The sequence below is a fragment of the Epinephelus moara genome, chromosome 23 (genome assembly GCF_006386435.1).
Source record: "Epinephelus moara isolate mb chromosome 23, YSFRI_EMoa_1.0, whole genome shotgun sequence".
In the NCBI taxonomy this organism is placed as follows: Eukaryota; Metazoa; Chordata; class Actinopteri; order Perciformes; family Serranidae; genus Epinephelus; species Epinephelus moara.
This window is the reverse complement of record NC_065528.1, coordinates 3,878,471-3,905,383: the sequence shown is the minus strand read 5'-3', so window position 1 is coordinate 3,905,383 and position 26,913 is coordinate 3,878,471. Positions and strand designations below refer to the sequence as shown.

General features: G+C 40.6%; 1 protein-coding gene across 1 annotated transcript; it reads right to left on the bottom strand.

The window, feature by feature from the left end:
• Nucleotides 1–678: 678 nt before the first annotated feature.
• Nucleotides 679–4,302, bottom strand: LOC126384692 (microsomal glutathione S-transferase 1-like). The gene is made up of 4 exons (XM_050035905.1): nucleotides 4,195–4,302; nucleotides 3,628–3,760; nucleotides 1,596–1,687; nucleotides 679–1,127 (listed from the first exon to the last, which is right to left on the bottom strand). Exons 2-4 carry the CDS (start codon nucleotides 3,742–3,744, stop codon nucleotides 881–883), a joined length of 456 nt encoding a protein of 151 aa, XP_049891862.1. The 5' UTR covers nucleotides 3,745–3,760; nucleotides 4,195–4,302; the 3' UTR covers nucleotides 679–880.
• Between the last annotated feature and the right edge of the window lie 22,611 nt (nucleotides 4,303–26,913).

The window sequence follows — 26,913 nt, the reverse complement described above, 5'->3', positions numbered from 1 at the left end:
AAACACTATATAAGGGCAGGTGCTGTGCCATGCCCAAGAACTGGAGAGATGCCACCAGAAAAAGCTCTAAGAAGAAGAAGGAGACCACATTAGATTCAGTACTAATACCACACTGTAAAAAAAAACATTTTCCAACCCTTGTTTATATTATCATATCATTTGGGTAAAAAAAAAACTTAACTTGTATAGCAACAAAATCGGACAGAAACAAAAATAAGACGAAATGTGTCCGTATATCTTGCATGAGGTACATTGTGAGGTGTGCTGTAAAGAGTTTACAATATGCAGCATGTGCATCTTCCCTTGGTTTTTGCAAAGTCACCATGAACAGCAAAAACAAGTCCAAAGATCAGAATGCCTGGAATGTGTCCTGTGGTTGTGTCATCTGTGGGAACAGCCCTGACCTGAAATAACACTAACCGTTCAGTGTTAGTCTTATTGGCAATGACGGAAGTAACAATTTAGCCTCAGGTATATTATACACTGGGACTCACAAATTTCAGCCATTTAAAAGTAAATGTAGACATTAATGCTTGAATGTTGTATAAGACACGCTATTGTGTTTGAGGTAACTAAGTGGATTTATCTTTCAAAACATTTTATATGAATGGCTTTTGAATTACAAGATTGAGTTTTAGTATCTGCACCATGACCTTGAGAAGTAATTACAGACACAAAGTTGATAGAAAGCTTTATTCAAAACACCTCCTCCATCCATGACAGTGGTTCTGGGAAATGCAAAGAGTAAGTGCAATGGACATTTCATAGTCAAGCTCACAGATAGCTGCAGCAAGAGTAAAGTAAAACACAGATTCAGGTTTCATGTTAGAATGATGAGCTTGTGATTAAGAGGTCAAGGTCTTCCCGTCCAGAATTGTCTCTAAAGCAAGAGAACTGTGTTAAGCACCCTGTAAACCATGGACATGTTGACCAGCATGCCCACCATAAAGGACAGACCCCTGCAGGGCTGAGGGAAGGCGTAGACATAGGAGATGGTGTGGAAGATCCGAGAGCCAGCAAAGACGCGGAAGTGAAGCAGAGCAGTTGAGAGGTCGGGTCCAGTCAGAGCGTAGAGCAGGCCAACCAACACGAAGGGAACAACGTTCTCCAGGTCATTCAGATGACACCTGGATAACATTATGAACAACCAATGGATCTGCTATTACAAATAGCTGTCCATAAATAAGATAGTTTACAACATACCATATTGTTCAGGGAAAGTATTTAATCTGACCATTTATAATCTGCCTGATAAGGATTTTTTTTACAGTGATTGTACACTGCAAACAATTATGATATCATCCTTCCTTTCATCCATTTTCTAAATCTGCTTATCCAGTGTTTGTTTAAGGAGTACTGGGGCCAAGCATATACTGGATAATATACCTTTTTTTATTATATCAAGTTATTATTTAGCCTCCCATGATAAATTAAATCAACATTTCTCAGCATTTTCTAAAATGCCACTCTGTTTTTAGGTCCAAAAAATTGCGTTTTCATGTATTTGCCTAATTCTCTGTTTTATGTATTCTATTTTCTAGTGAAACACCAGTGTGTCAATTATACGCTGAGGTGAAAGTGATTGATCATCTCACCTTCGGACTCGCTCTACATTTGAATCGGTTCTCAGCAGCTTCTTCCTCTCCTCTGCAGACTTCATAGCTACATCTTCCTCATTTGCAAAAGCCTAAATGAGAGAGACAATAATATGCATTGACTCAAAGTCTTGTAAGGTAGGCACGAATAGATACATAGCATTAAAACCAACAGGAGTTACTTAGTGTGCGGATCTTTTTGTTTCTACTTTGCCAGATGTTTCTTTTGGTCCAGCACCTACGCCATTGGACACTGGGATGTGCATGTCATTTTTACTGTTTTTTATTTGACTCAAAGTCTACTCAGAAGTTTGGTTAAAAGGTTCCATATTGTAATGTAGAAATGCAAAGACATTAAGAAAATATGCAAAAAGTGTTAAGCAGAGGTGGGGGACTAGAGTCACACGACTTGAGTCTGACTGGAGTCACAAATTTGAGAACTTGATACCTGCTTGACAAATATTGATAACAGACTTGACTTTGACTTGGTATTTATGATCTGAGACTTGACTTAGATTTGTGGCAGATGACTTAAAAGGACTTGATTTTTCTTTTTAAGAGTTGTTCTGATGCTGATACCAGTATCTGAAGTGCCTAAAATGCTGGATCGGGCATTGGCGAGTATACATGTCAATGCAATATCTATGCACCTCCTAATTTATTTATGAACCTCAAAGTCGTTGAAAACCTGGGTAAATTAGTAGTTTTCCCAAAAATCAATTCTTCATTGCCATTTGCCAAACAGTAGCCTACACAGCAAGTTGCACTGTACAGTCACCGGCAACTACTGTTTTCAAGCAGCAAGGAAGACCTGTTTACTGGTGAATAGTGTTATGTTAGCCTTTAGCAACATGTCAGCTATTTGGCAATATATTTATGTTTGAAAGTCAAACCCATAAAAAGGCAACACGCACTGTATGTAAGGTTTTAATTTCAAGGGGTTGCACTGGTGGTGCCAGCTAGGCTACTAGTATACTAGTAGTAGAGAAGAGATGAAGAATTTTGTTTTGAAACAAAATTTTGACCTGAGCCATGTTGGTTTTATATTATTTAATATATATATTTTTTTAATATATTTTTGTGCAAGTTCAGGTATTGAAATCAGTATCAGGAGCTTCTTTCTAGTGCAATGTGCACAAACCTGGTAGCCCACTAGGACACAGCAGACCAGCAGAGGCCAACGCCCAGGGCAGCTATCATGGAGGGAGCGAGTCCAAAAACAATAAAATTTGGATTCAAAGATTATGTTGTCGATGACAATCGTAAGAAGAGAAGAGCGGTATGGTCTCTAGTTAAAAAATTTCACCCATCACTACAAAGCCCACAAAGGATGGCACATGACTGTGTCTGTTTAGTTAACTTCATAGCTTATTGGCTGGTCAAGCGCTAGCTAAAAAGCTTACGTTAGCTAGTAAGCTAACATTTAAGCAGATCATCATGTATGACTTGACTTGTCTTCCTTGACTTACAGCAGGGACTTGAATCTCAGCTTCATTCTCTCAAAACTTAAAGGGCACGATTTGAGACCTGCTTGTGGCTTTACTTCCCTGATTCTCACCACAATAGCTTGGGACTTGTTTGCCACATGACAGTTAGAGAGTTGCATATTTTATTTCTTTATTTATTTTATATATTTTATTAATCCCCCTGATGGGACATGACTTGCATATGTGTGACTTGAGTCTAATTAAGTGCTTTTTAAGTTGTTGCAAAGTTGCAACATTTTTTTTTTCCAGGCTATTCTCTTTTACAACCTGAGTTATCAGTTAGGCTGTGTTAATGACCTTTCATAACGTAGTACTGTAGACTGTGGACATTTTGGCTTTGAGGAGCAGTTACGCAGTGGAGTCCTTCATTTCTTGCATCTAAAAAACCAGGATGAAAACCAATACAACTCTTATAGGCTTTAAAGTAAGGAGGCAAGGCAGAGTTAAACACAACCTTAAATACAATGTACATAAAGTCATGAAAACTAATATAAAACAGATTCATCTTAATAACAAATGTAGAAATCTTTACTATTGGTACCTACCCCTTTGGTTATGCGGTGGTATGCAGTCATAGGCGCCATCAGCATCATCTTCAGAATGACAATAGTTGCATAGGTGGTGAAAGCCATAAATACCTCATCTTCCATGAGCTTTGCCATCTCTGCTGGTCTGCAACTGAATGACAACAAGGAAGAGACAGAATGTAGTTTAACATTCCGTTTCAGCAGCAAAGATAAGAAATAATACAAATAACACAGATCAGAACTTAAAATGTATTTCCACTGCCAAAAAAAGTCTTAAGAAACATTACATAAGTCTAGTATTATTCTAGAAATGTGATCAGAGTGTTTTTGTGTCTTATATCTAGCATGGAGAATGCAATATTGTCTGTAAGATTCTAAATGAATGTGTATACAGATCAAGTGACAAATCAGACACACCCCTGCTACTTTGTTAAACACTGAACAAACAAGTAGCAGTGTGTTAACGTGCATGTGGGTTTCAAAGCAGGTCCTGTCTGCATGCAACACTCTCAGTAAGCCCACAGTAAGAACTAATTATTGGAATATGGTTAAAAATATGCAGCACAGTTCAGCAGCTCAACTTACCTCCTGTGGTGACTGCAGAAGTGAAGCAAGTCTCGATCTGTTGCAGAAAAACAAACTGACCCATCACCCAGAAACTCAGGAGGCGGGACCACTACAACTGCAGCACAACACACAACTTCCTGTCAGTGTTTTTCTCTACTTATGAGGACCACATCCATTGATAACCCTTAAAAACACTCCCAATGCACAGCATACTGTCTATGATAATAACTTTCATTTAGATTAAAGAGTAAAAGTACATCAGGCTTTAAAAGTGTGTAAACAGTGAGTTTTTATTGATCTTGTTCACTGTATTTTTAGCAAACTTTGGGATTAAAAAAATCTAAATTGACATGAGAATATGCCTGACCAATGCATACACACATAACCTTGAGAAATGAGAAATTGTAACTTATGGCAGAAGGATGAAACTTGAGAAACTGTTTGCAATTGATGTGATTGTTTAAAATAAATCATAATATTGCCTCTAAGGTATTTGAACAGTTTTCACGGTTTAATCAGGAATCCAACACATTCTCACTCTGACCTTATCACATGTCGCTGCTTGGTCATGGACTTTCCACATCGACATATGATGTGCAAGGTAGCCTGGGTGTGTTGGCTGTTGATGTTCTGGGATACTGTGTCAACTTCAGCCTGTTACATGCATTGTGTCTTTCCAAAATACACTTCCGTTTTCACAGGAAATGTACAGTTTGCACGCAGTTCATCGGTACAACACCGCCAATTGGCATTTTTCCCTGCGACAACAGATGCACATGGTTACATTTGGCCAACATTTGGCCTGGTAGGGTGTCCCATGGGAAAGTGGTGCCAGGGGAGGGGCCAGACTAAGAGCAATTCAAGAAGACCCTGACATTACAGTGCAATTAGACTTCGAGGACCTCACCTGGTATGGATCCCTCTGAAACCAGACCTCGGGGGCAGAGCTTGCTGATGAGCATCTGGTGGCTGAGCCTTGGGCCATTAGGCCCAATCAGGCTCAGCTTGAAAAACATACAAAAAAAGCTTTTCAGATACAATCAAATGATTTGGCAAACCAACAAGACCAACAAGGTTTTCTGGCCTATGATGATGAATGACTTTTGTGCTTAGGTATAACTGGTTTGACGCATCTCTACACAAGGTTTCCTTTTCCAGTGGGTGAACAGGCCTATAAGAGAAAGCAATTTACAGCAACGATTAACCAAATGTAATCGGTGCTACTGACTGTATGACTGTACTTATGTTGCATTAAGGGCACCAAGTGTGAATGCATTTGCTTTTGTCAATCAAAAGCATTTTAAGTTAATTAATGTCCAAATTATGGGTTAATTAGGGTTAATTTGTCTGGACTTTGGACCTAACTTGGGACTTGTTTGTCTGAACTTGTGACCTGACTTGGGAATTGTTTGTCTGGACATGGGACCTGTCTTGGGACTTGTTTGTCTGGACTTAGGCCTTTAAATGGGGCTTATTTGCCTGGACTTTTGACCTGACTTGGGAGTTATTTGTTTGGACTTGAGACCTGAACTGGGGTTTGTTTGTCTGGACTTGGAAGCTGACTTGGGACTCATTTTTCTGAACATGTGACTTGACTTGGGACTTTTTTTAGCTGGATTTTGGACCTGACCTCGGACTTTTTTGTCTGGCCTTAGTACCTGACTTGGGACTTAATGGTCTTGACATGCTCTTAAATTGAGAAAAACAAAATGAACAAAGGAAGCAAAAGCAGCACATAATATGTTCTTTGGGGTCCCCTTGATTGTCGTGTAGCCTTAACCTAGCTAAATAGTTTCCTTATGCCTTAAGCCATTTACAGGCACTTGGATATGTCAGCACTGGATCTTTGCTTTTCCCAAGGACTTGGAATGTTGTGAATTATTCAAAGAGAGTAGGGATAAGGGATGTGTACAACCAGCGCATATGAAGAGTGTGTAAAGTTTGATGCATTTTTAATTTCACACGGCCAGTAGAGGTTAAGATGCACAATGTTTATTGAAGACGCTGGGACTGGGCGCATTTAGTTATTCCTCAGCCCGCTGAAAAGGGCAATGATGACAAAAATACAAAGTTTCTTTTTGTGTGTGTGTGTGTGTGTGTAAATAAATGTTTAAGTGACCTTAAATGGCCTGACTTGGGGCTTGTTTGTCTGGACATGGGACCTGAACTTGGGCTTATTTGTCTCGACTTTGGACCTGACTTGGAACTTGTTTGTCTGAACTTGTGACCTGAATTGGGGCTTGTTTGTCTAGACATGGGACCAGAACTAGGGCTTGTTTGTCTGTACTTGGGATCCAAACAAGGGCTTATTTGTCTGGACTTTTGAACTGACTTGGAACTTGTTGGTCTAGACTTGGGACCTGACTTGGGACTTGTTTTTCTGAACCTGGGACCTGACAGGGCTTGTTTGTTTGGACTTTGGACCTGATGTAGGGGTTGTTGGTCTTAAAATGGTAAGAAATTAAAATGGGAAAAACTTAGTGAGTAAAGGAAGCAAAGCAACATATAATGGGTTCTTTGGGGCCCTCCCTGACTGTCATGTGGCCTCAAACCAACTATTTAGTTTCCTCATGCCTGAAGCCATTCTTAGTTATGTCAGCAATATTTTTTCATTATGACTTAAATACACGGTTAAAATAACACTACACCCGACACATCTTTTTGCACTTCCAATGCCAAAAGAGATAATTAGTTCAGTATTTTAGGATTGCTATTAATGGATTTATTTAAAATCATTTTGGATCATTGCTTTTCCTAAGGACTTCGAATGATGTGAATTATTCAACAGAGACTAGGGATCAAGAGTGTGTACAACTAGTGCATATGATGAGTGTGTTAAGTTCAATGCATTTTTAATTTCATTAATTTAAAATGTCTATTTCAGACTAAATTGAAGTAGGTTATATAACTGCGAATGAAGGAGCAGGTAATGCGAACCATGCTGCACTATGCCTCTGACCTGTGCCACCTCAGACTTTACATTACAAGGTTATATTTTATTACTCTGCATACTACAGTATATGACTATACCTAAAGCTACAGTAGACTGGCCATGTATTCTGTTAAATATAACACAGATGTCAATAGATTTAAATGAAATAACCATCCCCAGTAGACAGCGTCAGACCATCATTCAACTCCAGTCAGATCTGTTGTTAACACAGGTCAGATATCCTGAAATGACCAATTTAGACTGATTGCAGCTGTGGGTGTATACCTTCCTCTGAGAGGGGATTTTGCCATAGCACCCAAAGCAGTTCACAGCTTATTTGGGGGCACATTTTGCAAGAATCACCGAGTATCCTTTTACAGGCAATCTGTGTGAGATATGCATCAATTTACTCCAACGTAATCCTCTCAGGAGGTAAAACATGACAGAGGGTCAAATTTGTGATTCATATAAATACAATCATAATCAATATGATCATTACCCAATTAAATTTTTTTTTTTTTTTTTAAATTATACTAACTTTTTTTTTTTTTTCTGATCAAAATGCTAGGTAAGTGTCATCCCTCTCCCTAAAAGTGGGTGTTTTTTCAGGGACCCATGGCTCTGTTTACAGTGGCTTTTTAGCCCCCAAACATGGGAGTTTTTATATTTTTTTGAGCTTTTTTTAATGGGACTTATTGCTTTTATTTGATAGGACAGCTTAAAGGGATAGTGCACCCAAAAATGAAAACTCAGCCATTATCTACTCACCCATATGCCGACGGAGGCCCTGGTGAAGTTTTAGAGTCCTCACATCCCTTGCGAAGATCGGCGGGGGCAGCGGCTAGCACACCTAATGGCAGACGGCGCCCCAGACTAACGTCTAAGAACACAAAATTGAATCCACAAAGTACCTCCATACTGCTCATCCGTAGTGATCCAAGTGTGCTGCAGCCGCGACATAAAAAGTTGTTTCGAAAAACATCATATGAACTCTGTTTTTAGCCTCACTGGAGCCTGTAGCTCTGACTGCTTCTTTGTGCTCCGCACTCACGCGTGTGTGCTTGCGCGCTTGCGTGCAACCAGCGAAAAAATCACGTGACACGTGCACCGCACAGGGAGACAGCAGTGACCACAGTAGCTAAAAGATAATTTGCACTACGGTCTTTTAGCAAAGGACAGCCCAACATGTCTGAAGACTTTGACATTGAGGAGGAACAGCATTTCTTTGTTGAGCCGTATTTGTTTGAGCCCGAGTATACGGACGGAACTCAGGCTACTGGACGAAGCAGCCGCCGCAGCTCATGAGCCTCAGCCAGCCGCAGAATACCGGAGTCGAGCACTGGAAACCTGGTGGTGTAGTTGTTTCAAATGCAAAGCAATGCCAACGGATGAGGAAAGTCTTTGCTGCTCAGACTGGGAATTGGCGATGCCTGCACTTGAGAATCTGGACATCAGTACTGACGAGACTGCTGCTCTTCAGAGACCGTGCATCACCGATCACCCTGAGCGCGCACACGTGAGCGTGGAGCACAGAGAAGCAGTCAGAGCTACAGGCTACAGTGAGGCTAAAAACAGAGTTCATATGACGTTTTTCGAAACAACTTTTTATGTCGGGGCTGCAGCACACTTGGATCACTACGGATGAGCAGTATGGAGATACTTTGTGGATTCAATTTTGTGTTCTTGGACGTTAGTCTGGGACGCCGTCTGCCATTAGGTATGCTAGCCGCTCCCCCCGCCGATCTCCGCAAGGAATGTGAGGACTCTAAAACTTCACCAGGGCCTCCATCGGCATATGGGTGAGTAGATAATGGCTGAATTTTCATTTTTGGGTGAACTATCCCTTTAAGCTGTCCTATCAAATAAAAGCAATAAGTCCCATTAAAAAAAAGCTCAAAAAAATATAAAAACTCCCATGTTTGGGAGCTAAAAAGCCACTGTAAACAGAGCCATGGGTCCCTGAAAAAACACCCACTTTTAGGGGCTGAGAAGTAGCTGGAATACATCCTCAATGAAATCACTTTATAAGAGATCATTCCCATTTTGAGTCAAAAAATTGGGAGGGATATAAGAAAATAAATTTATAATCATGAAAACGATAGTGCCCCTCTAATTTTCCCCCCGGTGAATTCCACTGCTATTTTGAATGCAGCCAGTCTCTCTCCTCCCTATTCTTCATCCTTCCATCAAAGCTCAGTGAACTCCTGTCTCCAGACTGAGGCTCGACTTCAGCTGCGTGAAGTCACGATCACTTTTGTCTCAAACATTGCTGTCATTTCTCTTTAATCAAACGTGTGTCACATTGTTTTGAGAGCCAGATGCTTGAAACACTCAGTCTGAGCTGGAACAAAGAGTCATGTCTTACCAGCATGAGGTGCTTTGAAAAGTGCGCAAAACACCTGATAAAGAGACCAAGCTTGTTACTTCTCCCCGTTCACCAGCCCCTCTCCCTGTCACATCCCAGTAAGCCCAATGCAGTCACTTTGCTGGGAGGGTATACACCAGTTTGGGAGGGGAGTCACAGTCTGTTATGGGGAGTTGTGAGTGAGCAGCGTCTGCCTTAGAAAAAAACAGTGTTGATAATGTGTCTATTTGGCCCAAGGCATGTTTTCCATGATTTGACATACTGATACATGTGAAAGCCTGATGCTAATGACAGGTGACACACTCACAGATGATGTTAGTTTTCTCAATTCCTCCCACTTCTGCTCTGCTCTGTGCTGCAAAGGCTTGTCTGAACAGGACCTGCTTCAGCCACCTCTTTTCAGTTGTCTGTCTGACGCCCCTCTGACGGAACGAGTGCACTTCTGGCTTTGGCATGCTAACATGCTAAAGCTAATCTACACCTCCTGTAATCAAATCCTCCAGGGGGGTCTGAGGTAAACTCGACAGAAAAACTGACCATTTTAAAGCATTTTTAAACAGAAATCTTTGATCAGGGGTTGTCAAAGTTTTAATGACTGACTGCCATTTTTGGAAGCCAGAATATTATGAGGGCTGCACAGGAAAAGTGCACACACTGTAACTTTTTTAATGACATACTAACACTTTTTGCAAGAGGAGAAGCTGACCGGAAAACGTACATATGAATAATAATAAAATTTGAATATTAATGCAGCATACAATAACAATAGCATTCACACTAATAACTTGGGGGCAGAAAACCACCAACCACTTGAATATTTTCATGTTTCAAGTGCAAAATTTTAATTTGTAAAGTAGTAAACGAGTAACTGAAGCTGTCAGATAAGTGCAGTGGAGTAGAGGTAGACAGTGGCATGAGAAGAAAAGACCCAGATTTGTACTTACAGTACCTGCGTGAATGTGTTTTAGTTACATTCCACCACTTGTGTGTGATATGTTGAAATGAAATAAAAGCAAGCCCTCTACTTTTCTCTTTGTGGGATAGGATACTCCTTGCCAGATTTCATACTTGTATGACTATTTATGCCATCGTAGTTCCCTAATATTTGCATTGACGAGTAGTGAAGAAAACATCTTAAGGGCTGGCCCTGGCTTCCAGCCTATGTGAGTTTGTGAGTATGACTTGACCTGTGACCTGCTTTTCCTGGCCATGGCTTGATTCGATTTGCTTGACTTAAAGCAAGGACTCAAATTGACTTGCTTGATTTTCACTGCAGTGACTTGGGACTTGCTTAAGACTTGAAGGTTATGACTTGTGAGCTGCTTATGACTTGCACACGTGTGACTTTCTCCCACCTCTGTGTTTAACTATATCTTTAAATGTTACAGCTATTGCTGAAAATGAAAACAGAAATAAACAAGTTTGCCGATTTTACAAATCTCTGCAATCGAGATCAATTGCCAGTTGTCTCCCTACAAGTGACTGTCATTGTTAGAGCAACATCATGGTGATTCTGTCTATTATTAAGTGTTATATTTAATCAAATTACATTTATTATAAGTTTGTTAGTTTTGGGATAGTTGTGTATCTTGTTTATCCAATAAAAAGTTGAACCACAAAATATAACGTATTATTTATATTTCTTGCATGATGCAACTTACAACAAATAACAAATCTCTTTAATATGATTATTATTACCATGATTATTATTATTATAAGATTTAAGAATGTCTTAAAATACATTTTATGCATCATTTCAAACACATTCCCACAAATAGTATGCTTGACATAATGGATGTCTTTAGAATCGTATTTAATATCTGGTTCTAAAGGTTTGAACAGAGTCTGCCTGCAGAGCATGTGTTTGCAGGAGCCTGCAGTGGGTCTGTCGGTTGAAGAGATGTAAGGATTTTTAGCAGTAACATTTAATTTCTCTGCAGTAACCAGTTTACTATTTGAAATTGATTCTTTTTCCTTGTCAGGAGCAGCCAGTGATCAATACATTATGATCACATATCATGTCAATGGCTGGCAAGCATCAAAATATGAGTTTTTCGCGCTTTACTCACACTCTGCTGCAGGAAGCCAACCTGAGCCCCGCCCAAATGAAATGGAAGCTAAGCGCCTCAGATGGATCTTAAATATCAGCAGCCGGGCGTCATCTTTTGTGCAGCAGATTCCACAAGAAAAATAATGTCCTGTGATTTCCCACAAGGAGTAGTAATGGCAACGAGCTGCATTGATTCGTCGCCAGCCCTGCCAGTAATTGGGATGCTGGCTGCGATATGCTGCCATTGATTTCTTATGGTAGCCAGGTTATGCTGCTGGTGTAGGACAACAATGACTAAATAACAGCCTGGCCAATGATCTTAATGCCACAAGCCAAGCACAGCTATTGATTTCATTACAGAATGCCTCCTAGCTTCTAGGCACATACATTTTTTTATTGATCAGCAGCAATGTCCACATTACTTTCAGCACTGTCACATGCAGCCAATCAATGACAGCGGAATGCTGAGTGCATGGAATTGCATAGGTACAGTGGGGTGCAATGAATTTGGCAGCATATAATCAGGGTTTGGAAGGTGACCCCGACTGACAGAATTGATAAGTGTGAGCATTTTCACTGCAACCTGTGGGATAAACCGCAGATATTGTGTGATTAACTTGTCCAATTGGGTTTTATTTGACCCTATTCACAACTCTGTGGCCCAAGGGCAGCAAGAAAATAAGAAATCAGACCAGCACCCCGGCAGGAGAAACTGCTCAGATAAGACTGTATTGATGATAGGTTGGGAGTAATTTGTTCAGCCTTAACCACAAAATAGAGGAATCATATCAACTGGATAGGCAGACAGCAAAATAATGGTTGTAGCCACAATACCAGTAATTGGTTGATTTTTTTTTTTTGTTGAACTGGAACATGATGACACAGTCACAACCAGTCAACCTTCATGGACTCTGAAGGAAGTAAACAGGAGGAGGGGTTAGTTTAAGATTTCAAGATAAACACAAACATACCTCATCAACTACTAAATTAGTCATACTGAACTCCTTATAAAAGCAAAGTTACAGATTAGGTCACATGTTCTCTACAGGTACAAATACACAGCATTTTCTCATTCCAAGACATTACATATTGCCACTTTGTATGTGGACTTTCACGTCTACATATTACGTGCTAGGTGTCCTCCTGCATCTGCTGATGTCGTTCCAGGATGCTGCAACCAATGGCAGGACATCAATAAAAGCATGTAGTTAGGTTTGGAAAAAAACATCATGATTTGACTCTACATTCATACAGGAAGTGAACATTGGGGTCCTGGATGAAAGTCCAGCATTTGTTTTACCCATCAACCACCCCTCCCACCCGCCTCAAAGGAATTTTCCAGCTCCTTATATCACGTTGCCACTGGCAGCATTTCAAACTGACGCTGTCCATTGGCGTGTAATACTGCCACAACAGGTGCCATCCAGCTGCTTTATGAATTAATGCCACCTGTCTACATATCATTCAAATTGAGGATAATTGATAAGATTTTGGTGATCAAGGGTCAGAGGTCAAGGTTGCTCTGAACTTGCATCCATCTTATTCTCATGAGCGCAGTATCGCTTTGAGAGAATTTCTTCAACTTTGACACAAACATTCACTTGGACCCACTGATAAACAGATTAGATTTTGGTGGTCAAAGGTCAAGTCATGTGTCTCATTTTTGTGAACAGATATCTAGAACACTATAGAACACCTTGGGGGAATTTCTTCAGATTTGGCACAAACGTCCTTGCACTCAACAGTGGAGTGATTGGATTCTGGTAGTCAAAGGTCAAGGTCAGAGTGACCTTGCATCTGTCTTATTCTCATTACACGATATCTCAAGAACAAGGGAATTTTTTTTAAATTTCACACAAACGTCCTCCTGGACTGAAGAATAAACTGAATACAATTTTGTGGTTGACAGTCAAAGGTCAAGGTCAGTGTGACATCACTAAATATATTTTTGGCAATAACTCAAAAATTCATATGTTCATTATGACAAAACTTCACACAAATGTCTAATGCCTGGTACACACTACACAACTTTTCTGCCCAAGTCACTATGTCACATTACGCGATTGTGGAGTCATAACATCGCGCCGTGACTTGGCCGACAGACATGTCACACTACACGATGGTTCACACCAATTATCTCTGATCGTCTTTCACAACGTGTGTGATGTTCTATAACATTAACGTTATACCAGGGTAACATCTGAGGAAAAATACATTAATATAAATTAATCAATCAGACAAATTAATAAGTAAATAAATACACCAAAAAATGGACCGATGGAAACAGGGATTGATTACATGTAGATTAATTTGATTCATCTACACAGCATGAGTGAAGTCTTAGATTAATGATCTGCATTTTTTGGTGCAATACAGTTCGCAATATAGTTTAACCAACAATTACCAGCAATTACTGTGTGTACAGAGTTGTTACTGTTAGCAGTGGTATTTAACTGGGTTTCCACCGTAATGCGCTGTTGCCTGAGCGAAACAGAGTGGAAGTAGGTTAAGCTGACTCTCCACCAGTAGATGGCAGTATGAGTACTTAAATGTATGCCTGGTTTGTCTCTCTGTGAACTGTTGGCTTGTTTTCCAGGTCAGTGATGCAGGATGTATTTAATACTATTCATTTAATTTGATATTTGATGTTTATGGTTTATTTACAACCTAGTTATAGATAGCATGTATTTACTTTTCATTTCAGAACCATACGTAGGCCCAGGGGCGAAAATCCCATTTCATAGTTGGGGGGGACAATAAACAGTAACAGTAGTAAGTAAACAGTAGAGAATAATTCCAGGGGGGGGGGACAAGGAAAAAAGTTGTAGCCTGTCTTTTATACAACATCTTTTACCGCAGTTTGACGCTTTAATCTTCTCTCTATCTCTCCAACAGGCAGAGTGAATGTCTATACTTATGAGAAATGGCTTAACAACTAAACATTTCCTATAATTAAACTGGTGAACTGGTTTATAAACAGTGTGCTGTGAGATCTGCCGCTGCGCACCTCACAACCGTGCGTAATAGTCGCGCGTAATGACCGCTCCTCGGTTAAACTGCACGTCTTTCATGTTTGTCTCACTGACAGGTGGGGAGCCTACAGACAGGTACCCATAGCTACGCTCAGCCACAAGCGTGCGTAATAGTCGCGCGTAATGACCGCTCCTCGTCGGTTAAACTGCACGTCTTGTCTCACTGACAGGTGGAGAGCCTACAGACAGGTATCCATTAGCTACACTCCGCCACAACCGTGCGTAATAGTCGCGCATAATGACCGCTCCTCGTCCGTTAGACTGCACATCATTTATGTTTGTCTCACTGACAGGTGGAGAGCCTACAGACAGGTACCCATTGCTCCACCACTGACTGCTCTTGTCTTGTCCTGTCCTATCCCTCTTCTTTCTCTCCTGTCCTCTCTGACTATCACTAAACTCTGAGCTTAATCATTAGCTTTTAGCTTAGCAGCACTCGTAATTGAGTAGGCTTTTGAACAATGCAGGAGAAATGTTGCAGACAGTTTATATTATCAGCCTGGGCCTGGGGCTTGTTGTAACAGTAAATGGGATGTGTTGTAACTTGTGTAAGTTAAACTGTGTCTGTGTGAGTGAACATCTTACCCTGCCATGCGCGATGTGGGCAGCGGGTCCAGCCACACGCTGCTACTGCTGCCAAGTACTAAGGCTGCTAGCCCCGCCCGTTGGAAAGAGTGTGGGATATACCACTACTAGGAATGGGAGGGGGGGACTAAATCTTTTAAGATTTAAATAGCACATTATTGTGCGATTATAATGAGCACCGCTTACATTGTGCTTTTAATAAATACTACTGCATTGTTCAAAAATTATTAATTGTGTCTCAAATGATTCTAGGGGGGTACAGCTTTACTGAAGGGGGAGTCATGTCCCCCCTGTCCCCCCCGGGATTTCCGCCCCAGCGTAGGCCTACCTGTATGGAAGAATGAGCATGTGTTGATAGTGTGGCAGAAATTAAAATGAAAAATTAGCGAAATATAAAGACACATTTGGGTTGTTCTTATCGGACACGATTCAGTGGATCGGGCTTCAGTTACCAGCCAGTCACAGCACCACCTGTACACTATACCTTCATCATTTACTCTCAGCTCAGAGTCAAACCTGTATGTCCTTCTGCTGTTAGCGGCTTACATCAGAAATTTCTTGATGTAGGCTCTTTGGTCTAAAGAATGATTTACAGGACTGCAGAAATAGGACACAGTAACATAAGCTGGCAGCTCCACCCGGTCCGCTGTCAACTTTGCCTTTGGGGCATGCGCGTTTGGAGGACTCGCGGTTCGATTACTTTCCCCTGTGACCGGCCAGTGATGTAATTTCAACACTTTTCAACTCGTACCCACAAACTTGAATTCGTGTTCACAGTGAGGACTTCGTAGTCGTAGAAATCAGAGTTGTATTCACAAGACTTTGCACTCACAGCTTTTAGATTCATACTCACATAAAAACAATCCTAACCCGAACAATTTCACAGACTCACATATATGACAGCAGAATTTTGTGTACAACAATTTTATTGACATACAAATGTTTAACATTAAGAATACGAATGGTTAAAATTATGCACATCTTTTTGATAGTTGTCTTACACCGTAGAGGTGGTGCAGGATGTAGTGCAGTCCCATGTTGATTGCAGGTATCCCATTGTGTGGTTGTAATGGAACTAGATGGCACTCAGCTTGTGGTGTTCAAAGTGCCAAAAGATATATTCAAAAAACTCAACAGCAATGTCTCTTTCTGAAAATTATGACCCAGTTGCTCAAGATAATTTCATGTAGGAACTATTTTCTCTCCTCTGAACTACACTGGTGTCACCATGCTGAAGGAAGCGTGCATCTACTCATGGATGAGTGGCTCGTCCTTGGCTGGTGAGCTGTAACAATAGCTAGCTCAGTGACACTAGGTGAGCTAGCAGTAGATGCACTTCCTTCCTTCTGTGCGGTGATACTGTCAGTGGGTGTAGTTTGGTAGAAATAGTTTCTATATAAAACTACTCACAATGAGGTCTGTGGATTATCTTGAATATTTTTTCAGCACTTTGAGTACCACAAGTGAGTGTCATCTGGTTCAATTACACTGGAGAGAAGGCAGACATCTCTACGGCTCCTATCTCCAACACTGGGAAACTCCCACCAAAACAATCTGGATTGACAAATAGCACTACTTTTTGATTTGGGGTTGAACTGTCCCTGTAAAACTGTATATCCCAACGCATTCTTATCTCAACTCATCAAATATTGTCGCTAGGTCAGTGGACATTAATGTCTACAAATGACGCACTAGGTATCCTCCAGCGTCTGCTGTTGATGTTCCAGGACACCTTGCCAATTTACACTTACCACTTGCTAAATCTTTTCAAAACACTTCTGCTTTCACAGGAAATGTACAGTTTCTGCGTGTAATATTCATACAGTGTTTTTCAAAATAAACTTACAACATGAGTAAAACACCTAGTTTGTATGTTATTTGCTCAGTACCTGTGTCTAAAAAATGGTGGCAGGGCACTGGGGAGCGCTTAATCCCAGTGCTTCGTAAAAACAATGCCCCCACTGCTTTTTTTTTTTTTTTTATAACGAGCTCCACGTGGATATGTTTCTATGACAACAATATCTTCACATTAGCTAGGTAGATAATGAAACGTTAGATGATGATGAGGGTTGACAACACAGTCAACATCAAGCTTACAGAGCCAGGTGGTCAGCGAGGCCTTGCTACGAGGACAGCGTCCCCCAGCACCAGTGAATCTGCTCCCCCTAATTAAGACACTGTAAACTGCGTGCCATATAAGACTTTTTAAAGGATTGATTTTATACTGTAGATAAGATAAACCTTTATTGTCTGTCACAGGTAACAGAGCCCTTCTTAGGACATTTCATTTTTTTTTTAAGTTTCTATTGGTTTAACCTGAGTTTTATTGTCATTCATTAATAAATTACTGTATGCTTTTCCTCCTTTGGTTATCCAGTTTGCTGTCCACCAGTTTAAAACAATCTTTTTATTTAAAAGTTTTTAACCCCCCCTTACACAGTGTCCGCCAGCCGATCTGCTGAAGCAGCAGTGACATCACCGATGACATCTGAAAACTTAAGAAATTTTCAACTTCAAGCACGCAAAGTGACTGCAGAAAAAATGCAAAGCCCTTCTCTCTAGGTGGCCGCAAGCAGCCTCATATGCTCTCTCCTCATTGGGAACATTTGAAAAAAGACGCTGCTGTTGAGTAAACCACTCTATGTGGACACAGGCTCTCATGCCATAAAAGCTTGTGGTTAGGTTAAAAAAATGTCATAGACTGACTCAACATTCACATGGGAAGCAAACAGCTGGCTCCTGGATAACAGTCACAAAGCAGCGCTACTGTTATTATTATGTTATTATGTTATTATTATTACTGATATTTAAAACATTATATCAAATAAAACATGAGAACATTTACAAAGTTTTTAAGTTATGAAGTTATGAAGCTAACCAACACCAAGAGTTATCTGCCTCAACACTTACAGTTAATATTTAATGTTATCAAATGTTTGTTTATTATTGATTTGTACATGATATTAATAATGCCTGCCCTGCTGGTGTGTGCTTTAAAAGTCAATGCCATCATATTTCATATTGAGTGTTTACTCCAGCATGAATCTTAAAACTTCACTGAACTAAGCCCATGTGTTTCAAGTAATCAGCTCTTTAAGCCACTCATCCTCTCTTGAAAATACATCCAATTTAATAAAAAAAAGAAAAATTACAAACTGACAGTGTATGTGGTCTGACAGGATCACACTGAACAACCGACATTTAAAATTAGGTGTGAGTGATATAAGTAAGGAGTAACCCTTGAATTAGGGACTAATCTGTTGAGTCTAACACGTGCACACACATCTACCCAACATACACCTTGTCATCCAGTGACTTAGTGTATTTGTAATGGTTTTCCCTGATGGGGGTAGCCTGCCCTGGTGCTCGGGGTGCTGAGCCTGGCTGCCTTACAGACCTTTCTCTTCCAAATGGCTCTTAATGAAGAAGCTCATTAAGGATCAGCAGTTGCTTAATGAGGGCCACACAGCTGCTCATTAGGCTCAGGCCTTGAGGCTTTGTCTTTTCACCAGCCATTGATAGCAGCTCAGCACCTTCTTTACATCCACCTTTTTTTATAAAGCTAATCTGTTGAGGTGGGTGACCAAGCAGGTTAGCACACCTGGCAGCATTTAAAATCCTTGTCACTGGCTGTTAAAGGTTCAGACATGTTTACAACAAGAATATAGGTCAAACAGCCCTGAAATGATAGAGCCTGTAATGTTCACTACACTCTGTAATGTAAAAGTGGTATTTATTAATGATTTAGCGAAAGAAATAAAACAGCTGGAGTTGGGGATAACATGTGGGGAAGTGAAACTGAGCACCCTGCTTTCAGGTGGAAGGTAAATATGATAAACTTGTGGAATAGAATGCTTGATCTACCGGATGATAGAATGGCGAGGAAGATTTTCATGTGGGATCTCTCAGTGGAAGGAGAATGGGCGTTAGAGATGTATGATCTGCTTCAGGAAAATGGGCTTCAACATCTCTATAGCCACAGACAGAGAGTGGATGTGGGGGTGTTTAAAGAATTTGCTTTGACAAAATATAAAAGTAATTGGCTGGATGAAATTAATCATAAACCAAAATTGCGCACATATTGTTTGTTTAAAGAAGTGTATGAATGTGAAAGATATGTTATGTATTATTTATCTAAGAGCCAAAGATCTCTGTGTGCTCAGTTTCGCTTTGGAATATTACCGCTACATATTGAGACAGGACGCTACAGTAGAACTGAGGAAGATCAAAGATTATGTCACCACTGTGAGCTCGGTGAAGCAGAGAATGAAACTCACTTTTTGCTGTATTGTCCATTCTACAGTGACCTAAGAGAAATACTCTTTGACAAAGTATCAATACATGTAGGTCTGTCCCAGGATAACCAAATAATTAAATGGTTATTTGATAATCATATATTTGCAATATCCAATTATATCCATAACGCGTGGAACAGAAGAAAGCAAGCAACTTATGCACACAGATAGATCGTGGCTCTAAAGATTGTCCTTTTTATTTTGTTTTACTTATTTTTATTGATCGTTATTTGCAGCTTGTGTATATGTCATGTTTACTGCTCTGTGTTGGCGTGATGGCACTGGAAAATGTTTTGTTTAAAATGTGTCTGCATAATCCCATTAGGGATGGGCTGTCTTGGCAGCCAGACACGAAAATAAAATTTCATTCATTCATTCATTCATTCATTCATTCATTCGGTACATGGAACTCAAGCGTTACTAATTTTCAACAGCTAATACATTTAGAGTAATTTAATGCCAACTTGCTTTTTCGTTGTTTAAGAACATTATAATAAAACATTTTTAAAAAGTCCAAAGACATTCATAGGAATCCACATTTAACCAAAATGGCAGTCTTTTCTTCCTTCCATCCATCTACCCATCCACCATCCATCCATCCATCCATCCATCCATTATCTTCCATTTATAATCCCTCCAGCATGTTCTGGGTCTACCCTGGGGCCTCCTACCACTTGGATGTGCCTGGAAAACCTCTACGAGTACGGGTAGGAACATAGTGGTAAATCAAGATTTTTGACCTCCAAGAAACTTAGGAAATGCAAATCTTAGGAAACTCAAATTCACTAACAGGAGGCACCCAGGAGGCATCCTGATCCAATTCCCAAACCACCTGTAGATGTCTGAGCTCCTCATCCTATCTCTAAGGCTGAGCCCAGGCCCCCTACAAAGAAATAAAAATTCATTTCAGCCACTTGTATTTGCAATCTTATTATATTGGTCTATACTAAGAGTTCATCACCATAGGTAAGGGTGGGAATGTAGTGGTAAATCAGGAGTTTTGACCTCCTTATTCACCACAAGGGACTGGCAGAGCGCTTACTGTACCAATCCGCCTGTCCATCTTCTGCTCTATTTTACCCTCACCCCAATGTACTTACTCCTTCACTTTGGGCAGTAACTCACTCCCAAACCAGAGGGGGCAATGCACTGTCTTCTGGTGGAGAACCATGGACTCAGACTTCAAGTTGCTGACTTTCATCCCAACCATCTCACACTGTGCTGTAAACTGCCCAGTATACGCTGGAGATCAAGGTGTTTGACTGTGACGAGTATACCGACGCAGCTCTCACTTTTTGTTACACAATGACCGGCCCTGGTACCCCATAGTCATACAGTGCCCACCATAGGACACCCCAGGGGACACGATCATAAGCCTTAACCAAGTTGTCAAAGCACATAAATACTGGATGGGCAAACACCCATTACCTTTCAGAAGATCTGCAAGAGTAAAGAGCTGGTCTACCGCTCCACCACCAGGACAGAATCCACATTGCTTTTCCTTTCGACAGTATGTCAGAGACTCTTTTCCAGCACCCTTGAATAAACTTTCCCGCTATCTTTCCATTAATTAGGGGGCCAAGCCCGAGGGGCCTCGGGGAACGTGTATGCAAGCAGATGCATTTCCTAGGACCAGCGGTGCTAGCAACCCTATTGTTTTTGTAAAGATTTTTATAGTTTTTCTCTATTTTTATTCTTCCGTTGATAAAAGTGGTGCTGCAGGCTAAACCGTGCAAGGGAGGGTGGTGCAATTTGGAGGGTTGGTCCAGACCCCTGCACGTACCTCAGACGCAAAAAACTACATGCAGGGGGCGCTATAACCAAGGCCAATGCATTTTGGCCTATAACTCCCACACCGTATGTCGTACATTCAAAAACGTTATATCTCCAGATTTCCTGAATAGAGCTGAATCACTTTGCAATTGGCCACGCCCACTTCCGCCTATAATTTTTTTCCGCAAAATCGCAAAAACTGGAAAACCTACTTTTTTGAACTCCTCCTTGGGATTTTGTCCAATCTGCGTGAAACTTGGCACATACGCTCTTCACCTGGACCTGGTCTAAAGGTATCAAAAGAATTTTGTTCCGTCAAAAATTCCGCAAATTATTAATGAAACTGTTGCATATCTCAGTCAAACTTAATGCTATCAACACCAACTCTCAGATCCTTGGTTGGCATGACACTGTGAAGGTATGAGCCGAATTTGGCGAATGTTGGCCACTAGGAGGCGCTACAAATATGGGAAGTTTATATCTCTTAAACGGCTACACCCATTTCTACAAAATTCGGTTAGTATGATGTAGGGCCATTCCTGAGGCCATATATTGAAGGTGGTCATGACTGGTCAATGTGGGCGTGATTTATTACAATACATCCAAATTGCCACACATTCAGCCTTTCACACTTCCGGCGCATTTCCCATTACAGCAAATACCGCGGCTCGGACGTCAGCCCGCGTCCCTGCACTCGCCCTGAGCCCGTCGTGCTTCGGGGCCGACTTCCGTGGGTTCCGTGGGGCACGGGGGCCGAGTTGCGCGGGGAGGCTGCTTGCAGTTCTAGTTTAATGTGTTTTTGTTGTCTTAATCCAATCACACATGGGACTCAGGATTTGAATCCAGCTCTGCACTGTCAAAGTCCTACACATTTTCCCTGACCACCTTCCCACAACGCGTGTGGAACAGGAACGTAGCACTTAATCTAATTCAGGCAACTGCTATGTTTTCTTCAAAATGTATTTGACAAAGCTATTTAGCACTGTAGTATACAGCCTAAACTTGACTAACACAAGATGGGGTTGTCCTGCCACGGCTACTTAGTTGTGTGCAGACAATTTTCATGGCCAATGATGGATCATTATTGACCTTTCAAATGAGCTCACTTTCAGTTTGACATCGTATTAACACGCTTTAGATAATCTAGATAGTCTGAACTGTTGTCTTGTTTCTGACTTGCCTGATCATCTGACTGCTCATGTTTGGGGGACCTGTGTTTTTGCAATGTCACTACCCTTTGTTACTTGCGTGATCACAGTGTTATAACAACCAATAGAACTAAAGGACAAACCTACAAAACTGAAATCCAAGTTGTAATAAAATGTTTTCCTGTAAGCATTACTACTAGCTGCAAGACCAAACATCAGCCTCCAAAAACTCAAATATTTTCTTATTTTGGCTGATATATCAACTATATCAACTCCTTACTGCAATGTGATCTCACAGAAATACATGAAATGACCACAACCTCTCAACATCATGAACTGTGATGGAAGCTTGGTTGGGATCAGGTATGAAAACTACTTGATAAGGTTAGAAAAAGATTGTGTTTTCAGTTAAAATAACGACATTTGTTATATAGGAGACGTAAGAACATTGTAAAGTGATGTAAGTACAACAAATAATGTTACATAAGTACGTTAAGATCATTAGTATGTCAAGTTAAAAGAAGTCAACATTGACTTTTACATTCACAGGGGACTTGAGCAGCAGTCTACGAGGTGAAAGTCCAGTGTTTTTTCACCTATGAACCATCCCGACCTTCTCTATGCACACACTTTTTCGCTCTCTACACTATCGAGTTGTTACAACTGGCTTGTAGCATTCACCACCATCCACTTTGTGATGGCATTGAACCAGGGAATTTGTTGTCCACTACGACAAAGCAGTGTTAATTTCGTTGACGAAAACTATGATGAAAGTTTTTCAAAAACTACCTTTTTTTCCATAACGAAAATGAGACAATGACGAGCTAAAAATAGATCTTGATAATAAAAACTGTGACAAAGTCTATGTTAAATTTTCGCTGACGAGACGAGAATAAACAAAAATGCAACATGAGTCACGGAGTGAGTGGCTTTCTGGAGTTTGTTAGTTGCAGCGGTGGCTGTTAGCAGTTAACTCCACTTGCTAAACGGCAGCAGAGCAAGCAGCCACCAGCTGCCGGACTTCACTCAGTCTGGACTTGAGGAGGTTTATGGGTTGATGCTTTCTGACAGGCAGGTAGGAGGCTCAGTTATCTGTGAGTGCAGCTGTGCTGTAAGTAAACAGTCCGAACCCAGATCAGTTTTCTCTGACAGAGATGAAAGTTTAGTTTTAATCACCAACTCTGTGAGAGGACACGAGTTTAAATCTCCAGACTAACATGTTGCAGATTAAGAAAGAATTCAGGCTTTAATGAAGTTATTTATCTGCTTCTTAAGAGTGAGATGGATAAATCAGAGTTTACAATGAACCTGGGTACAAATCCTAGTTGTCTCAGATTAGTCATTTGTAGTGTAAAAGTTTTTGAGAGCATAAAAAGAGAGATGTTGATCATTAAGTGTGTGCTCGTATATCACCCTTCAAAAACTGCTAGAAAAAATGATAGTTTCTAAGTTTGTAGAAATTATTTGCATTTGTAGAAATGTCCAAATTAGATTTCTATACAACCTCACTCCTAGCCTCACTGGATTAGTTTAAAGATAAAAAAACAAAAATATAGAAAACATAATGACTAAAAGTTGACTAAAATGTCATACATTTTTGTCGACTAAAATGAAACTAAAACTATGAAGGATAAAAATGACTAAAATTAATGAGCTAACTAACTAACTAATGAGCTATTTTGTCTCAAGACTAAGACTAGCTGTCAAACTTAACGTTGCGACAAAGGATCCTTATTGACTGTCCATTGGTACTGTTTTGGTGGTGCCATCATGTAACGTCAAAACAATACATGCCACCACCATGTATTGTGGTGTAAGGAGGTTGTGGTCATTTTATGTATTTCTGTGAGACCAGGTTGCCTTACTGGTACCAAAGACAATCACTTACAACCTTGTTACACATGAAGTGGTTCCTGTGAATGTGTTGGCAAAGGGCACAGCACCTGTAATCAGTCTCACAATGACAGCAATCCCCAGATGTTATTATGATGATGCCTTAATAACAGCTTAGTTGTCTACAGTCTGAACACAGTCACTTGCTTCATTGTTAAACCCTAAGATAAAATATTTCTACTCCAACATATATTGTAAGGGAAGCACAGTGTTCTCCTCAGCAGTGCCTTTAAAGAAGGTTGACGGGCAGATGTGGATAAAGAATCTAAATGAGTCTTGCCTGCTTTGGGTTCTAAGTGATTTTGGGTTTGTCATCAAGCCTTCCTTATCTCTCGTTCACTTTGTTCACTTCATCTGGCCAGCCGGCTGAGTTTAGTGAATAATAAGGAGATCTCACTCGGCATTAATAGCTCTGCTGCATGCTGTGAGAATATGTCTGCTGTGTGAGTGAGCAGAAGGACATGCCTATGGATGAATCTGTTGAGTGATCGTGTTTCAGAGCTGATTAGCACACTGTTACTGTGGTCAGGCTAACGCTAATGCATGGCAGACAGCAGTCCCATTGAGTGATCCTTTCATCTAAAGATCTCCTTATTTATATCATGCACTGATGACCTTAACACTCAAAGCCATTAAAATACTACACAGTTGTTACACCGTTGTGCAGATGCCCCTTTACCAAGCAGGTTGGAGCAGGTTATTTGATCCCTGACCCATTGAGTTGGCCATTATGCCACTTGAGGTTTATGCAGATACAATCATGTTAGGTATCACTTTTTCTATGTGTCTGTATTATATTTTTTATCTGTATGTATATGTACAACACATTCTCACCCAAACCTTCAAATACTGCTGCTTTGTCAGTGGACCTGTACTTCAAAATATGATGCACTAGCTACCCTCCTGAGTCAGTTTTTGACGTTCAGGGCGGGCATGTCAATTTACACTTGTTACATGCATTGTGTTTTTTCAAAATGCGCTTCCTTTTTCACAGGAAATGTACAGTTTGTGCTCGCTACATGCATTAAGTCTTTTTCAAAATAAACTTTAAATGTAGGTAGAACACTTTATTTTTTGGTTGATTCCCTTAGGTTAGGCAACAAAAGCATGTCGTAAGAATGAGAAAAATATTACTCTTCGGCTTTAAATTCACACGGAAACCGAAGAGCGGGCTCTCGGGTCACAGTGCAAAATTTGTTTGACCAATCTACCACCTCTTCCACCCTCCCAAAACAGACTTTCTCGCTCTTTACATTACAGTAGTTGCCGATGGCGTTATAAACTGCTGCCACCCAGTTTGTATTATACCGCCGCAAAGATTTTCTCTTTGTGTCCAAGTCCGACACCGACATCCACTGACATAACAGCAGTATTAGATGAGTTGGGCTGTCGCCCGCTGCCTCTATAACTGATGCGCCCAATGTGTATCATACCACTGACGAAGGTGCCTCTGTGTGTCGGTGTCTGATGCTGACATCACTGACAAGTTAGTTGTATTTGACTAGTTGGCAGTTGGTAGGTATTAAATTTAATTTAATTGAATATATTTGTTGGGATTTACTGGACCACAGATGATTTGTCATTTGTTAAGTCTAAACTGGACATGTGAAAGGTTTTCCTCTGCATCTTGTCATTTGAAATGGTAGTAGAGACTGCACGTTCTTTGTTCTTCAGACAAAGGATAGTTATTTGGGACTCATCTCCACAGGGTGCCCCATTCTCACACCTAAGTGAGAGACCAGTCTTCAAACCTGATTGTGCACTACTGACACAGTGACATGTCACTCTGCGATGTCACCAAGCAAACTTCAGGAGAAGTTCTGCTGTCTTCACTCTGACAAGAGACCAGAGACCAGAGAAATCAGTGTGCCAAACACAAGGTTTGCAACTAACTTTCCAGCAACAAGAGGAATTAGCATTATTCCCTCCATCGATCCAAGGATTGGTAACGTAACAACTGGGCATAGCTTTATCATAGCTATACAGGCTAAGCAAGACTGTTTAACTTTGCCAATTATGATTTAATGCTGTTTACTGAGTTATGTTGTGATTATCTGCAGTCAGGTTATTGGTTATTTAGCTTTGGCAAAGTTAAGTGATAGTTAGTTTACTAATGCTTTTCACAGAGTCTTGCATGCAACTAAACATCCTCTGCACTAATCCAGATGCCAGAAAGTTCCTGCTTCTTTTCCTTTGTCTTTGTCCTTTGTCCTTTGTCCTCCGGTCAGGCAGACCTCCCCCAATCTGAAGCCAGCCTTGATTCTTGTACACACCCATGCCTGTATAGAGTTAGTTAGTTAGTTAGTTAGTTAGTTAGTTAGTTAGTTAGTTAGTTAGTTAGTTAGGATTTGTGTGTTTGGTTTGCTTTCATTAGCCCCTGTTTCACCAACATTTCCAGGAACTTTTATTACCAGGAATTTATTTACCGGGGTAAAATAATTCCTGGTAATCTGTGTGGTTTGCGTTTCCACTGCACCTCAAAGTTCCAGAAAATGTATTCAAATTGCATGACTGACATAGATGATTCGGCGTGTGCCCTGAATTTGGCTCCCCCAGCTTGGCTGGTTACATGCTGGTGTAGAAGGTTGGGGCTGTTTGTCTCAGCCAGCAGCTAAAGGCTAAAAGTATTTTAAGATCAGTGTCAAACTAAGGTAGTCTACATAC

Bases quoted from the DNA above. Each gene is read 5' to 3' on its own strand.
- LOC126384692 (XM_050035905.1), bottom strand. From the start codon at position 3,744: ATGGCAAAGCTCATGGAAGATGAGGTATTTATGGCTTTCACCACCTAT. The intron at 1,688-3,627 runs GTAGGTACCAAT...TCTCTCATTTAG, and splicing joins ACCACCGCATAACCAAAGGG to GCTTTTGCAAATGAGGAAGA. The intron at 1,128-1,595 runs GTGAGATGATCA...AATGTTATCCAG, and splicing joins AATGTAGAGCGAGTCCGAAG to GTGTCATCTGAATGACCTGG.